At 48.7% G+C, this 15,614-nt stretch overlaps 2 protein-coding genes across 2 annotated transcripts in view; both read left to right on the plus strand.

Moving 5' to 3' along the window:
• Nucleotides 1–4,238, plus strand: part of RTEL1 (regulator of telomere elongation helicase 1) — a 45,608-nt gene extending 41,370 nt beyond the window's left edge. The window contains exons 35-36 of the mRNA XM_062504815.1: nt 1,416–1,418; nt 3,204–4,238. Of these exons, the coding sequence (XP_062360799.1) occupies nt 1,416–1,418; nt 3,204–3,275 (75 nt within the window). The 3' untranslated portion in view covers nt 3,276–4,238. The remainder of the gene's footprint in view (nt 1–1,415; nt 1,419–3,203) is intronic.
• A 5,148-nt stretch (nt 4,239–9,386) lies between these two features.
• On the plus strand, nt 9,387–15,293 carry TNFRSF6B (TNF receptor superfamily member 6b). Its single transcript, XM_062505260.1, has 4 exons — nt 9,387–9,431; nt 9,927–10,305; nt 12,499–12,693; nt 15,016–15,293. Exons 1-4 carry the CDS (start codon nt 9,390–9,392, stop codon nt 15,291–15,293), a joined length of 894 nt encoding a protein of 297 aa, XP_062361244.1. The 5' UTR covers nt 9,387–9,389.
• The last annotated feature ends 321 nt before the right edge of the window (nt 15,294–15,614 follow it).

Genomic DNA, 15,614 nt, shown 5'->3' on the forward strand with positions numbered 1-15,614 from the left:
CCTTTATCTGATTGTGCATTTCTCATACGAGAGATTAAAACAATCTGGCCTGCCAGATTTGATTGTGTTTCAGATTCAGGTACTTGAGAGTGTCCAGAGGAGGGGAAGAGCTGGATGTGCCTCCAGGGAGGGGTGGCTGAGGACTCTGGGCTTGTCTGGCTCAGAGAAAGGAGGTTGAGCTAGTCAGCCTAGTGGAATTAGTGGATCTCTGCAGTTTCCTGAGGAGGTGCTGAGCTCTTCTCCCTGGGATTTGATGTCAGAGTTCCTGGGATCTGTCCAAAGCTTGTATCAGTGAGGTTCAGACTGGATATTAGGAGGCATTTCTATACCAAGAGAGTGGACAAACACTGGAAGAGGCTTCCTAGAGAAGCCCTAACGCTCTTTAATATTACAATGCCATAACTTGTGTTCAGCCCTGAAGAGGTCAGGATCACTGTAGGTCCCTTCCAACTGGAAGTGTTCTTTCTCTTCTGTTTTGGTATCCCATGCAAAACCATGTTTGAGGAAGTGAGTCATGGGTCATTTGCTAGTAATGATTTCCATATTTACTACTTACCTGAATAATCTTACTTATGACAGACATAATCACTGTGTAGTGATTAATGTTCTCAGTGCACAGGAGTGTTAAGCATCTTATTATGTGATTCAGGTGTTGTTTGGTTAATAAAAAGTCAAATATAGAGTTATAGAATCATTAAATTTGGAAGAGACCTTAAAGACCATCAAGTCCAACCATCAACCCAGCACCACCCCTGTGTTCTCCTTACAACCACATCCTGAGGTGCCATAGCCACATGTTTTTTAAACACTCCCAGGGATGGTGACTCCACCACTTCCCTGGCCAGCCTGTTCCAGTTCTTCGCTACCCTTTCCATGAAGAAATTCTTCCTATTGTCCAAACCCTCCCCTATCCCCTTGTAGTTTAGGATATGACTTGGGCTGATGCAGAGATGCTTCTCCAGTGATGAGGCAGAGCTGTGTTGGTCATACAGCTGAGAGGGAAGCACAGGATTGCAAACAGGAAGATTTTCCTGTGTTTCTCTGAAACCAATCCCAGAGGAGCCATGTCCTACCACATCCATCCCCATTCCCACTCATGCCTGAGGAGGCTGGACAGTCAACCCTATCCATGTGTTTGGGATAGGGGCACCTTTACCATCAGGAAATGAGCAACCACATCCAAGCTCTGAACTCTCATCAGATGGGATTGGGCTTTGTCACCTCTTAATGGAGTTGCATTTAAAACTCCTGTTTTTCTTTCCTAATAACTTACTCACTGATTTTTCAGCTCAAAAGCCCTTTGGGGTGCATATTGTCCCACCAAGGAAGTGACTCAGAGAATCATTCACAGCACGGGATTTGTAAATTGTGATCTTGTCCAATATGTTGCTTTAGCAAAAGAGTGGTGGGGAGAGGTGGTGAATAATTTTGGAAGCTTTTAGGTGCTTTTGGAGGAGCAGAGTAGCTGGAATTCCCTGCAGCTAGAGGGGGATTAGCACTGGAGCTGGTGATTCAGTGTGTTAGGAAAAGCCACGCAGAGACTGGACCAGGATATGCTGCTTTGGGGTGTGGTTTTCTCTCCAGAAGTTCTGTTGCTGCTTCCCAGTGTTTAAATGCATCATTTATTCATGCAGGTCTTCCAGGAAGACTGAGTTATTCTCATTTAGACTATCTGTAATATGAGCAAATAATCAATGATTTCACAATTAAATGTTACAGTTAAAATTGCCATTGGCAAAGCACTGGCTGTTGGGACATAAAGTGACTTTTCATCTCCCCTTCCGTTTATGGTATTTCAGTTTATGTCTCCAGAACCAAAATCCTACTGCCTGAGCCTACTTTGCAGTCTGCATCTTTTCTTGCAATGGCTCCCCACTGCCAGGGGTTAGATGGGATACTGGGAAGGAATTCTTCCCTGTGAGTGTGGTGAGGCCTTGGCACAGGGTGCCCAGAGAAGCTGTGGCTGCCCCTGGGTCCCTGGAAGTGTCCAAGGACAGGTTGGATGGGTCTTGGAGCAACCTGGGATAGTGGAAGGTGTTCCTGCTCATTGCAGGGGTTTGGAATGAGATGAGCTTTATTGTCCCTTCCAACCAAACTACTCTGTGATTCTAATGATGAACTTCCACATTGCAGGGAAGGCTGTGCAGTGCCACTGATGTAGATCTTTTTAGGCCTCCTGAGTTGGGAATCTTTTCCTAAATATTATTTTTTGTTTAAAAAACTATTTACTATCTCCCCTTTGAAATAAACAGACCAGTTCAGTTTTACCAGTAATTTACAAGCTATGAGAAGAACAATTGGGATTCATCTGGAAGTCAAATGATTTTAAACATTATGATTAGGGAAGAATCAAACTGAAGCCTGAATGGAGAAACGATGCCTCACGTGCCTTCGTGTCTCGTGCTGCTAATGAGAAAGGTGTGGGATGCTATGAAGAAATAAATGTATTTGGTTCCCCAACAAAACTCTTGGTAATGACTGTGTGTGTCATCCATGTCTGGCTATGCCCAGAAGACATTTCCTTGTCATCTCTGCAAGAGGAAACAGGAATTCAGGGAACTCGTCAGCCATTTGGCAGAATTTTACTCACAAGTGCAGCTGTACTTCACAAGAGTTCTTTCTCTTTCCTTGTTCCTGTATTTCAGTCTTCCAGCTGGGACGAGTGCTGTAAAGTCAGGTGCCACTTTGCATGGTGCCACAGTCTCCCTCCTTTTTATTACTACCAAAGCAATAGTTGACTGCATGGTAACAGTGAGGTTACAGCAGATACGATCTCGGGGACTGACAGCTGGCTGTTGTGGCTTGTAGTTCATGTTGGACAAAATGTGGTAGAGGTATTTAATATCAGAGATTCACAGACTGGTTTGGGTTAGAAGGGACAGTAAAGCTCATTTTGTCCCACCCCCTGCCACGGGCAGGGACACCTTCCACTGGACCAGGCTGCCCCAAGCTCCATCTACTCTGGTCTTCAACACTTCCAGGGCTGGGGCAGACTCAGATTCTCTGGGAAACCTGTGCCAGGGCCTCTCAGCACCCTCTGAGTAAAGAATTTATTCCTAAAGTTCAATCTAATGCTTCCCTATTTCCATGTAACACCATTGCCCCTTATCCTGTCACTATTTGCCTATGTGAGAACCTCCATTTATGGCACTTTCTCCACAATAAATACATTCTCTCTGTGTTTTGTTTGTTGATTTCTACAGGTGAAGAAGTGCCCCAAGTGCTGCGGTGATGTGAAGAGGAAGAGATTAACCCAAGTTTTCTTCTGGTCCTGATCCCACCCACAAAAGGGCAGGAAGCCCTTTGTGCCAGCAGAAGGCAGTGGCTGTGCTGTGGCTCTTGCTGGGCAGCAGCAGGATGGAGGTTCCTTTAAATCCCTGTGATCCTTGTCTCTGGAGTACCAGCTCAGCACCAGCATGGATTGTTTTCCAACAAAGGTGATCAAGTCTGAAAGGTCTGACTGCAGGAGACAAAGCAGAACATTGTCCTCTGTTAGAACTAAGAAAGCTGATTTTTTACTTATTTTATCCTCTCAATTCTGTGGCCACTTTTAGGCTGAAATTTTCTATCCTGGAGGCAGCTGTCATTTATTGGCCTTTCAGGTAATACCAGATTGTGGAAAAAGCCACAGGAAAACTCCCACAATGGAACTGAGCTGGCTGAGGAGGCCAGATTCCCCATCCCTACCCCACTGGTGTTCCTAGAAGAGGTGATTTGCAGTCACTGTTTGGGTTTTGGCAGCAGCCACTGTCTCCAACAGCAGAAGATACTGAAAGGATTCTTTTTTTAAAGACAAATTCCACTGGTGGAGGGTGAGCAGAAGCTCCCTCTCATCTGCTGTGCACCCCAAAGCTGGATTCCATCATCCACCATGGTGGGATTTTTTGGAACATGCTTTTAAGGGGGCTTTATTCTTCACTCAGTGGTGGTATTTCCATGTGCCTTTGTTACCTGATTTGCTCTCCAAGAAAAAGAAGGAGCTAAATTATTTAAAACTGTTATATTAATCAAGTTAGATGGGTTAAAAAAAAATTCTTTAGTACTTCCACTCTCTGTGAGTAGTGTGTATAAGTGGTTAAAATTGTATCCATTTTAAATCTTCTGTAGCTGCTGTAAATTAGACTGTAAAATAAAACCATTTTATATAAATTTGATTTGGTTAGGTTAAAAAAAAGGAATTTGAAAAAATAAGCAGGTATGAAAACATTAGATATTGAGTCCTAATGGCCCTGGTAGGAGCAAGTGGAAAGATTGTACCTTGTAGGTGATTTTCATATCAGTGGAATTTGGAAAATGTTATGTTAATAAAATATTAATGAAATTGAAAAGTGAGCTGCATTTTAATAATGTTTCCTATTGCCACTGGTTGTAGAATTCAAACCCAGCATTGCTTCAAATCTCAGAGTTGCTGGCAGTGAAATGGGAACTTTTGTACTTCATTAGCTGTTTAAATAACAAAGGCTTAGGCAGGAATTAAGGTAGTTCTGGGCTATTATATATTGTCATGTTAAAGTCTGTGGATGAATATTACCTTCTAGCCATGTATATATTCAATGCAGCAAAACAAGAATAAATAATGCAGATCGAGTCCTGGATGTTCCAGATATAAGTGGGGGAAATGACAGAAAAATGTTAATGTAAATACAGGTGTGTTGTAAAAATTAACAGAAAAATATTTGGAGTGAGGCTGGGAGCAGTGAGCAGTAAAATGTCATTTATTGGTGGGTAGGTCAGTGCAGGGCTGCTGGGAAGGCCTCTCCCAAGAGACCTGCAGCTGAGTGCTTGTGCCACTGGAGGGAAACCACAGCACAGCTATGAGCAGTCTCAGGGGCGGTGACACCACGGCTCTGCTCGGGTTTGCTGATGGAAATTATCTGCTGTGGGCTGCAACGATGCTGCCAGATCCAGCAAGGCAGAAGGAAAGAACTTGAGAAGTATTGCAGGGTTGGATCGCCCCACGCGCTTGGAAAGGGGTTGGTTGGGATAAATGTCACGATGCTGTTTATTACCTACAGCTAAAGTAGTTTTAAAGCCGTGCTTTTTCCTGGAGTTGTTCTACTCTGAAGACCGTTCCAGCCTGGGGATGCACTGTTCTGACACAGGGCAGAGAAACAATGCTAAGAATATTTCAGTGCCTTTAAGGGATTCACGGAATGGTTGGGGTTGGAAGGCACCTCTGGAGATCACCCAGTCCAACCCCCCTGGCATGGCAGGGTCAGCTGGAGCAGGGGACATGGGAATGCATCAGGTGGGTTTGGAGTGTCCAGAGAGGGAGACTCCACACCTCTCTGGGCAGCTTTTCCAATGCTCTGCCACCCTCCATGGAAAGCTCTTCCCCAAGCTGAGGTGAAACTTCTTAAGTTTTAGTTTATGGCTGTGCTCCTGATCCTGTTGCTGAGCACCATAAAGAGTCTGTCACCCCCTGGAGATATTTATGTGCATTGATGAGATCCCCTCTCAGCCTTCTCCAGACCAGCCAGGCTCAGCTCCCTCAGTGTCTCCTCACCAGAGATGCTCCAGGCCCTTCATCATCTCTGTGGCCTCTGCTGGATCCTCTCCAGTAGCTCCTTGTCTTTTTTATACTGCGGGGAAAACTTGCTGAGGGTACTTTTATCCCTTCATCCAGGACATTGTACCCCTTTGTCCAGGGAACTCCTTCTCCTCATCTCTTACTCGTAAGTCAGCAAAGGGATGATCTTGCTGAAGAGGTTTACAGTCACTGCCCTTCACTAGCTGAACCCACCCAGAAAAGCTCTGAAACACCCCAGTGTCCCACCAGTAGATCTGCCAGTGCAGATGGGATTGGTTTGGGGTGGGCTTGGGTTTGGTGCTGATTTCTGGTGCAGTGGGAATGGCACTGCAGTGGATCTGGAACCGATCCTGCTCTCAGTGGCTGGGGCAGGACATGGATGCTAATGTGTACTGGAGATGGGAGGACTGGATGAGTTTTGAGTCCCTCTCAACCCAAACCATTCTGTGATTCCATGAGACCTAGAACAGGATCCACAGCAGTCAGGACTGTTCTGTCATCTGGAAACTTGTTGAATTTACAAGAAAGACATACAGGGTCAGTTAATTACAGATGAACAGAAAGTGAAAAAGCTGCTTCAGAAAATTCTGAATTGCTTTAGGTGCTTAGAGGAACTCATGCAAATTACTTAATGCTTGTGGGGGACAAAAACCTATCCTGGACACTCCTTGCTAATTTTTATATGCAAATGACACATGGCTTACTGATCATAAAGGAAGTAGATACTGATTTTTTGATTGCCTCTGCCTTACAGTGCTATGACTAGACCTGGAACATTGTCTGAAATTTTAGTGGTGTGTCATTGAACAAACCTTTCCTGCTGTTTTTTTCCACCACAAAAATGCTGAAAGGACTCACAAAAGAGACCAAAAACAGCAAAACAGAATATTTCATCTGGAAAGAGATGAGCCCTGTCTTTGGCTGGCAAAGTGATTACTGATGAGAAGCACGGGATTTCTTTGCTTTACAGATTTTTCTACGAATTTAACAAGAAACCTTACTTTGCAAGAGTAGTTTTGGAAGGTGGTGCTGTTGGACACCTTGGAGTGTGAAACTGCCATGCCAATATGATGCTGAACAACATTTCTATGCTATCTGCATTGTCAGAGTTAGTACTGAGTTGTTACTTTCTGGTAATCAGGCAGTGACCCATAAACCAGTTCTGGGAGGTTTGTTGGACCAACAAAAGAACAGAGAGAAAAAGATTAATCAAAGGTCATTGCTCCACCAGACTCTGTTTGAGTCTGGGGAAGTTGTCTGGGGAAGCCCTTTCTGTTCCATTAATGTGGTGTTTCACTCTCTAGGAGTGTCCATCTGACACATTTTTGTTGTTACCAGATTCACAACAAAAATAAGTGTTGATGAGGCATTGCAGGGCAGCGAGGAGCTGTGGACTTGGGGTCTCCTGGCACATTGTGTCCATCCCAGCAGGGGCATGGCTGGGACACAGGGACTGCCAGCAGGTGCCATTCGGGATGTGACCTCCTGCTATCCTTTCATACACCCTGTGGGTTCCATGTGAAATCCAGGGATGGAAAACTGAAATTGTGTTTCTGCCTGTGGACAAGGAAACACTCTGGCTCCTGGGTGGTCAAGCCTCAGGCTGAGGGATCCCACTGAAATTCTCCAGCTGGGTGAGCCCAGAGCAGGGCTTTCTACTGGGTCCAGTCTAGTAGTGAGTTTCACCCAAAAAACATCAAGGGGCTATTCCTCACTGCTGCCAAGGCAGGGCTGGAAGATGAGCTGATTAATTACTGAGCTGATACACACTGATGAAGCAAAATCCCGGCAGTCCTCGCTCAGGGATTATGTCAAAATGAATTACAAATCAGGATCCCTTTGGACAACTACAGGGGATTGAGATGAACAAGCAGTAAAATGAAAAACCACTTTGGAGTTGCCTGTGAAAATCAGCCCATCACCTGTTCTGTGTAAAGTGCAAATAAACACTGCCCAGACCCTGCAGTTGGACCATAGTACTGACCCCCCTTGGCTCCTGCTGGAGTCAGAGGATTTCCTTTAACCAAAGTGGGTAGAAACTGATCTTACTGGAAGGAGCTTTGGGTTCCTCCTGGCCATTGGGGTTTCCTTCTCCTTCTGGGTAGTGGAGAATTGGGTTTGATTTTCTTGGTGAATGATGTGTTTAGCTCTTGTAGGTCTGATCTTTGAGAGTTCAGAATAAAGTCCATGAGATTTTCCATCTGCAGCCCCAGTGGCTGGGAGCTGGAGGTGAGAGGTCGAAGGCAGATGCAGAATTGTTAATTCTCTATAGTGATCTGCAGGAGGAGCTGGCTGACAATTCCCAAGGAGAAAAACCTCCACATACTCTCAGGTCCTCACTGTAGTTCCCTCATCCTTGCAGAGACTTGCATTTGCTTTTTAAGCATTTGCTCTGGTTTTGACTGTTCACCAATGTCTGTTCAGAGGGAATCTGGTGAGACAGATCAGGACAAAGTGAGGGAGTCCCGTGTCTTGAAGCAGGCACTAGAACACGCACTCTGCTCCAAAGGCTGTACCTACAAGGCTGAGTTCAGTTTTCATTTGAACCCTTGGGGTCCGAGACTTACGGCACTGTCACCTGCAAGGGATTTAAATGCTGACCTCCTTAGCTGCTGGATGACGTTTTGCCACAAAAGGTACCTGTGTTTAGTGCTACAGTTGGAGTTGGTGTTATCCTCGGTGCTCCTGAAAGGAAAGGGTTGAAGCTGGGAGCCGGCTTTAGCAATGCAGTGCCCAGGCACTGACGATCGGGGCTGTTTCGGCAGGGTCAGTGCTCTCGGAGGGCGCGGCAGTGGGATGGGGGCTGGTCCCGGAGCCCCTGGGCAGAGCCGGAGGGATGCTCCCCGCAGCTCCGGCTTCACTGCCCGCTACCACAGCCAGGATGGGCCCCTCGGGGCTGCCATTGACGGGGCAAACTGTGCCCTCACAGCGAGAGGCAGCTGCTCTTACTGGGAAGTTATTCGGCGTTTACAGCCGGGGAACAGAACGTTCTCAGGGGAATTTCCCTGCCTTTCCCCTTGCCAGAAAATTCCTCGCCAACCCCCTGTAAAACTTTGAGAGCTTTGAAAAACCGTGCGAATCTCACTCGCCTCCTTCCTCCACACAGGTAGACGAACTTCATTGCTCTGAAAACTTCACTTTTAGAGGCAAATGCAGAAACGAGAGTGAAAGCGGGGCTCGGCTGAGGGAGGGCGCCGGGACCCGAAGGCGGAGCCGGTGCTACCGCAGCGGAGGATCGGGAAGGGCTCGGGGGCCGGGATGGGGTCGAGGGGGCCGGGATGAAGCAGCGATGTCACTTCCCCTTGCCCAGGGGGGGATCTTCCCCACGGGCCGGTCTATAAAGGCGCTGCCCGCCGCGGGGAGCGGCGCGGTGCGGAGGTGCGAGGCGGAGGTGCGGTGAGCGGAGCCAGTCCCAGAGGATGGATAGGGGTGGGAGGGAAGGGGAGGAAAGGGAGACCTTGGCTGCTTCCCCACCAGTTCCTGTCCCTTTTCGGCTGCGGTGGGCTGGGGTTGGTTTCCCTCCCACGGCGATTCCACGTGTCTCGGGAGCGCTCAGAGCCTCCCACCCGCAGCCGCTATAAGGCTCCGCTCCGTCCCTGTGCTGGGGAGAGCCGGCATCTCCCTCGGAGGAAGGGCTGACTCAGGAAAGCAGGCGAGGAAACCCAGTCTTTCCCAGCAGCCCTTCCCTATCAGCCTTTACCTATCAGCCCTTCTCTCCATCGCCCTCTGTTTTAACTCTGGCCGGTTGGGTCGAACCTGCTGCTGCAGAGAGGAGCTCGGCCCAGCCAGCATCAGCCTCTGAAGAACCCTCTCTGCCTCCCCAGGTTTCTGATCCAGGCGCTCGGAAGCTCTCGGTGCGATGCCATCCTGCCACGTGCCGAGTGTGAGGCATCCATCCAAGGTAATGGATTTCTGCTTGTCAGGCTGGGCACGTGGGCTTTGAAAAGGAAAGGGAGAATAACCCAGCTCTGGGATTCAGTCCTATCCTGTGCATCTGGGTTTCCAAAAAGTGTTAAAGGTCCTAGGGAGCATGCTTTGTATCTGCTAGTTTGGAAAACTTCCCTTCTGCTTCTTGGTTTGCAAAGGTGTCTATTACTGCAGATGATGGGGAACTGACTGGGGTGAAAGAGTGCGGATCTGCTGGAGATGCTTCAGGTTCTGAATAAGGGCAGCTGGGTTCTGAAGGCATCACAAATGGGTTTGGGAAAGATGCTCTGTCACCTAGGATGGCAAAGGAGGGCAGCAGCTGGTCCTTGGGCTGGGAGCAGCACAGAGAGGGAGAACAATTTCTTGTATCTACAACAATAACAAGTTCTGTAACAGCAGCAGCCGCGTTTGCTGCTCCCGCCTCTGCCTGAGGATGAGCTCAGGACTCTTTGCGCTGTCTTTGCCGTAGTGGATGTTTCCCCCTCTCCTCCTTTTGCTGGCTGAGCTCGCCTGCAATGCCCAGCCCACGTACCAGTGGAAGGATGCTGTGACGAACGAGAGGATCACATGCCAGCAGTGCCCTCCGGGGACCTTCGTGGCACAGCACTGCTCCAGGGACAGACGCACGGCGTGTGAGCCCTGCCCGGATTTGCACTACACTCAGTACTGGAACTACCTGGAGAAGTGCCGGTACTGCAATGTCATCTGCGGGGAGAAGCAGGTGGAGGTGCAGCAGTGCAATGCCACGCACAACCGTGCCTGCCAGTGCCAGCAGGGCTACTACTCCAACATGGAGTTCTGCATCAGGCACTCCGAGTGCCCGCCGGGCTCTGGTGTTGTGAAGCCGGGTAAGTACCACATGGGCACTGGGCACCCTCACAAGGCTCTTGTCACGCCCCAAAAAGCTCTGCTGGAGATAAAAATCACTGATAAATACAGCAACCAAATGCAGCAGTCAATGCTTGCCCATTGCCTGACTTCCTTTTAGCTCTGGTACTGGCACAGTGCCATTCTTGCTGGCGTGCTACTGCTCCTTTTCCAAGGAGGAATTCGGTTGGGTTTTTCCCCAGCTATCACTTTGAAAGCTTTTGAAATCCCCAGCAGCACGCTTTGATGGGATGTGTCAATCCCAGTTACCTGCCTCACCTGCCACAACAGGCAGAGCCAGGTTGTGACTTGGCCATCCCTGGAGCAGCCACTGGCCCTGTTCCACAGCAGGTGGGAAAGTCCAAGCTGCTCCTGATCCTTCATTAGCTCCCTTCTCCTTGCATAGGCAGCCCAGGAGCTGGGAATGCTCATAATCTGGGTTGAAAAAGGTGGTTGATGATGTAAGGGCAGAGGTGGTGAATGTGTGCAGCTCTGGGGACAGTTTTTGTGGTTTTTCACTGAGTAATTTGAGAAGATGTGTTGAAAACATACAGTGGACACGCGTCCAGGTTCCAAAACCACAAGACCAGCTTTGTTTTGACTCCTGAGTCTGAGACTCCACCTCCTTGGGTGATCTAAGTCCCAAGACATTTTAGGGGATTTATTTTTATTATTTGTTGCTTCCCCAGAACAGATTTCTCTGGCCCTTTAGTTGCTCTGAATATGTGGAAACTCATCAATCACTGAGGTCCAGGCTCTGCCTGGAAACCACAGCAGGGGACAGCAAACCAGTGTGGGCAGCACCAGAAATCCCAGCAACATCCTGCTTCACACTTTGAAGTGGGGAGGCTTTTGAAATATGAAGGCTTTTGAAGCACGGAGTCTTTTGAAGTCCTTCCGTGTATGGCATGTAAGAGCTCCAGGCTCATCGGCCAGAGAGAAAATATTTGTTGTCTTCAGCTGATGTTTATGATTGAGATTTGGGGTTTAATTTTCTATAGCACATGACAAAATGCAGTAACACAGCAAAGGGCAAAGAAGATCTCCAAGCATTACAGGGAAGCACTTTGAAATTAAACATTAAATTTGTCTGGAGGGTTGGCTTTGGGATGGAGGAGCCATGCAGCAAGCTGGGTATTTGATGAGAAGCTGGTGGTGGTTTTTGTTTGTTTGTTTGTTATTATTATTATTATTATTATTATTATTATTATTATTATTAATTGTTTGCAAAGGCTTCTTGTGTGGGGAGGATTGCAACCCAGCCCAGCTACCTGAACATCACAGCAAGGACTGAGTGTCCAGTGTGGTGGGCAGAGCCCTGGACCTGCCAGTGCTGGTGTTTGGATGGGGAAGGTGTGGACTGGGGGCCATAGGCAGAGTTTGCTGCTGTTTGGATTGGATGAGGGCTTTGATATGTGTGCAGTCCCCCTGGGCAGATCAACTTCTTTGGGATTTCCCATTTGCAAATAGTGGCTCCAGTGCTGGGGGTTACAGCTGGGCCTTAGAATCATGGAATAGTCAGGGCTGGGAGGGCCCTGAAAGATCAGACTTCTGGGAATGCCTAAAGGTGGCAACAATCTAGAAACTGCTTGTAATTTGATTCCGGAAAATGAGGTGAAAGGGGTGGGAAATCTGCCCCCAGAGCCTTTCCCTCTGCTCCCAAGGAACAGGAATGTTGCTTGGTTCTATCCTGCCTGCCTTCATCCCTGTGACACAATGGAAGCGCTGGCCTGGAGCCAGGGAGAGCAGTGACAGTGCAGCCAAGGACAGCTGAGCCTTCACCTCCACTGAGACTTTTACTTTCGCTTGGTCGGGAGCCTCTGGCTCTGGGACTAAGGGTTCTGGGAAATAAAGGGCTGGTGTAGCAGCTCAGCCACCTGCCTGGCTGCTGGCTCCTGAGAGGTGGCCTTTTAATAGTAGATGAGATGTCCTTTTGTTGTCCTCTCATGTCTGAGGGCTCTGACAATTTATAAGCACAGGCTTGGGAGAAGGTTGGGGGAAGCACTGCTGTTTGCCCTGCGTGAGGACATGTGATTTCTAGGGGAGCTGCTGGCAGTGATCATTCCCAAAACATGACTCTCATGCTCAAATGGTGTCTGGCATCATCCCCAGCTGTTGCTTCTGCTCCTGTGCCAGCTTATCACCTGATGGTCTTGTTGTCTCCCCATGTACAGGTTCCCCCTTTGAGGACACCCAGTGTCATGACTGCCCCCACGGCTTCTTCTCCTCCAACTACAGCACCAACCCATGCCAGCCACACCAGCACTGTGAGCAGCAGGGGAAGGTGACCAACGTGCAGGGCAACAAGTACCACGACACTCTCTGCACATCCTGCAGGTTGGGGAGAGGCAACAGCACACAGGGGTCAGGTGAGCCACAGCACAGCATGCCAGGACTGATGCTGCCAGGGTGAGGGCAAACTTCCTTCTGACTTTATCTTACTTAGATGCAAAAAGTGGTGAAATGGCTTGTAAAAGCAAGAAGTAATCCATAATGAGTAACAGTTATGGATAAGATAGTCTGTCTCCCTTCATCTCCTTCCACTGTCAGTCCCATAGAGCAAGGACAGGGTGCTGGGCTTAAGCAACAGTCACTGTGAGGTGAGAACAAAAAGCTGACAGTGAAATCCTGGTGGATCTTACCAGGGACAACTGGGAGTGCTGGGATGGATATTTTTTTGGCAGCTGAGGCACCCAGCTTGGTTCCTGCACTCTGTTTTCCCGGTTCCACCTGTTTTCTGGAAGCTTTTATGGCAGCCACAGCCTGGTCCCATGCAGGTTAAGTGGAGCAGAGCCCAAGGTTCATCAGAGCTGAGTGTGGGGTGGATTTTGACCTGTCAGGTGTAAAAGTGGAGATGTGGTGTCAACCACGTCACCATGGTGGTGCAGATGTAGTGCTGAGCTGTGGCAGAGGTGGAAGCTTGAGCAAGAACAGCCAATGGGCACAGATCAGAAAATCCCCAAATCCCGGGTTGGAAGGGACCTCAAGGACCATCTGGTTCAATTTTTCTTGGCAAAAGACAGGAGAGAGGTACAGGGCAGAAAAAAGGCTCTGTTCCAAGGGTGCTTTGTAACATGCTCCCTCCCTAGGTGAGAGGGTGAGAAAGGGACTGAAAAACCATCTGAAGGGCCCCCAAACTCATCCCAAGGGCCTGATGTCACTTGAGGTGAGGCTGGAAGCTATTTGGAACCACCTGCTCCACCCTGAGGATCCAGACATGGGAAACAAATTTCATGTGACTGCTCTGGATGGCAGTGTTCCTTCACCCTTAAGCTTCTAAAAATAAAATCAGTCATAAAGCTATAGAACAGCCCAGTCTGGGAGGGACTTTGAAAATTTATCTGGTCCAACCTTTCATGGGAAAATGAGCTTGGATGAGATTATCCAGTGCCATGTCCTGAAAATCTGAAAAGCAATGGGGACCTCACCACATCTAGAGGAGGTTGTTCTGGTGTGAAAAAATGTCATTCTTTCATCGGGATGAAGCTTGTTAGAAAAGCTTTAATAAAACTCACCCACAGGGTGGTCAGGCACTGGAACAGGCTCTCCAGGGAAGTGGTCATGGCCAAAGCTGTCAGGCATGTTGTAGGAGTTTTGGGTGGTCTGTGCAGAGTCAGGACTTGGACTCAATGAAGGGACTTGTGGGTTCCTTCCAGCTCAGGACATCCCATGACTCTAAAAGATTTTCCTCTGTGGTGAGGGAATGTGGAGGCTTCCCCCTCACCAGCTCTCACCTTTCTATCCTCTCCAGGCACCACCAGCACAGAAATTTCTCCTTACAAAGCCTGACTCACACCATGAGTTCCCTACCAGAAGTGTGATCCTGACACCCAGACTGGAAAGCTCTGTCACCAGTGGGATGAAGTCCCGGGGTGGGGGATGGCCAGGTCAGAGCAGTGTCAGTAGCACGTGCATCAAGCACCAGCCCCCGCAGCCAGACCAGCCCTTTGCAGATATTTTTAGAGAGAGGACGCCTCAGAAAAGGGAGCTAAAGGGCTTTTTAAACTCCAGTTTATTATGATCCCTCTCAGGAGGCACACAGGGACCTGCTCATTGTAAACCCAAGCCTGCTGAAGAGGCAGACCCTGAGCAGTGGAGCTCAACCCACCCCACTATAACCAGTGAAACCATTCCCAGTTTTCAATGACATGAAACTGGGCTAATCTCTCCCTGATTGAGTAATTATTTGGCCTTGGCCTCTTGAAAATTCTTTCTGTTTTCATTCCTTATGCTGGATCCACTCCAGCAGCTTCCACCAGCTGGGAGACCAGATCTGTCCCATCCCAGCACCCTTGGGGCTGTCCTTAGGGCTGGTCCTGTTACAAGATTTACAAAACTGTGTGGGAAAACAGGAACTTTCAGGGAAAAGAATGTGTAAATACTTACTGCAATTACTTCAGATTTGTCTGGGCTTTTTGTCTCTTCCCTGATGGGGAGTAGCATGGAATAGATACATTGACTTTCCTCAGAATTTTTATACCTTATTTTCCAACTGCCCCATGTAGGGTGTGTCGCTGATAGCAAGTTCAGCCTTTCACTAGACCAGGTTGTTCCAAGGTCCATCCAACCAGGCACTTTCAGGCCTGGGGCATTCACCGCCTCCCTGGGCAGATGTCCCACAGAGAGCCTTGCCAGGCCTGTGCCCTGCTCTCCTGTGTCCCTTTAACCTCTGGGCTGTTTTCCCCCAGCAGCAGCAGAAGATGAAGACTGTGAACAAGCCATGATAGACTTTGTGGTGTATCAGAACATCCCCATCAAGAAGCTGAAGCGCCTGCAGCAGATCCTGGAGCACTCACCAAAGAAGCAGGCACCATGGACCAGGGCAGCCATCCAGGAGAAATTCCGGGCTTTCCTCACTCACAAGAGGGAGGAGGACTCTGAAGTCACCAAGGAGCTGCTGGATGCGCTGCGCACGGTCAAGCTCCATTCCATCGAGGAGAAGGTCCGCAAGCGCTTCCAGCTGCCCTGAGAGCATGAACTGGACTTTTTGAGTGCTCTTTGTTTTGGTTTTTATCTTCTGAGGCTTCATTAATTTATTCATCTTTCCAAACATAACTTGAAAAACAGCATGAGAGATGAGTGATGGAGTGGCACCGTGCCATGGCAGTGACTACGTGTCACTGCTGATGGATGGGATGGGATGGGATGGGATGGGATGGGATGGGATGGGATGGGATGGGATGGGATGGGATGGGATGTGTGAGCAGCAGCATTCCTTGCTAGTGGCTAGGGCAACTCCTAGGAGATCACCAGGTATTGGCCACTGATATTCCAGCCCTCAGCAAGGGTC

Source organism: Cinclus cinclus, chromosome 18 (genome assembly GCF_963662255.1).
Source record: "Cinclus cinclus chromosome 18, bCinCin1.1, whole genome shotgun sequence".
Classification (NCBI taxonomy): Eukaryota; Metazoa; Chordata; class Aves; order Passeriformes; family Cinclidae; genus Cinclus; species Cinclus cinclus.

What these genes read in the sequence shown, in the direction of transcription:
- TNFRSF6B (XM_062505260.1), top strand. Translation starts at nt 9,390, where the DNA reads ATGCCATCCTGCCACGTGCCGAGTGTGAGGCATCCATCCAAG. An exon ending in GTGTGAGGCATCCATCCAAG is followed by an intron (nt 9,432 to 9,926) that starts GTAATGGATTTC and finishes TCTTTGCCGTAG; the next exon opens with TGGATGTTTCCCCCTCTCCT. An exon ending in CTCTGGTGTTGTGAAGCCGG is followed by an intron (nt 10,306 to 12,498) that starts GTAAGTACCACA and finishes CCCCATGTACAG; the next exon opens with GTTCCCCCTTTGAGGACACC.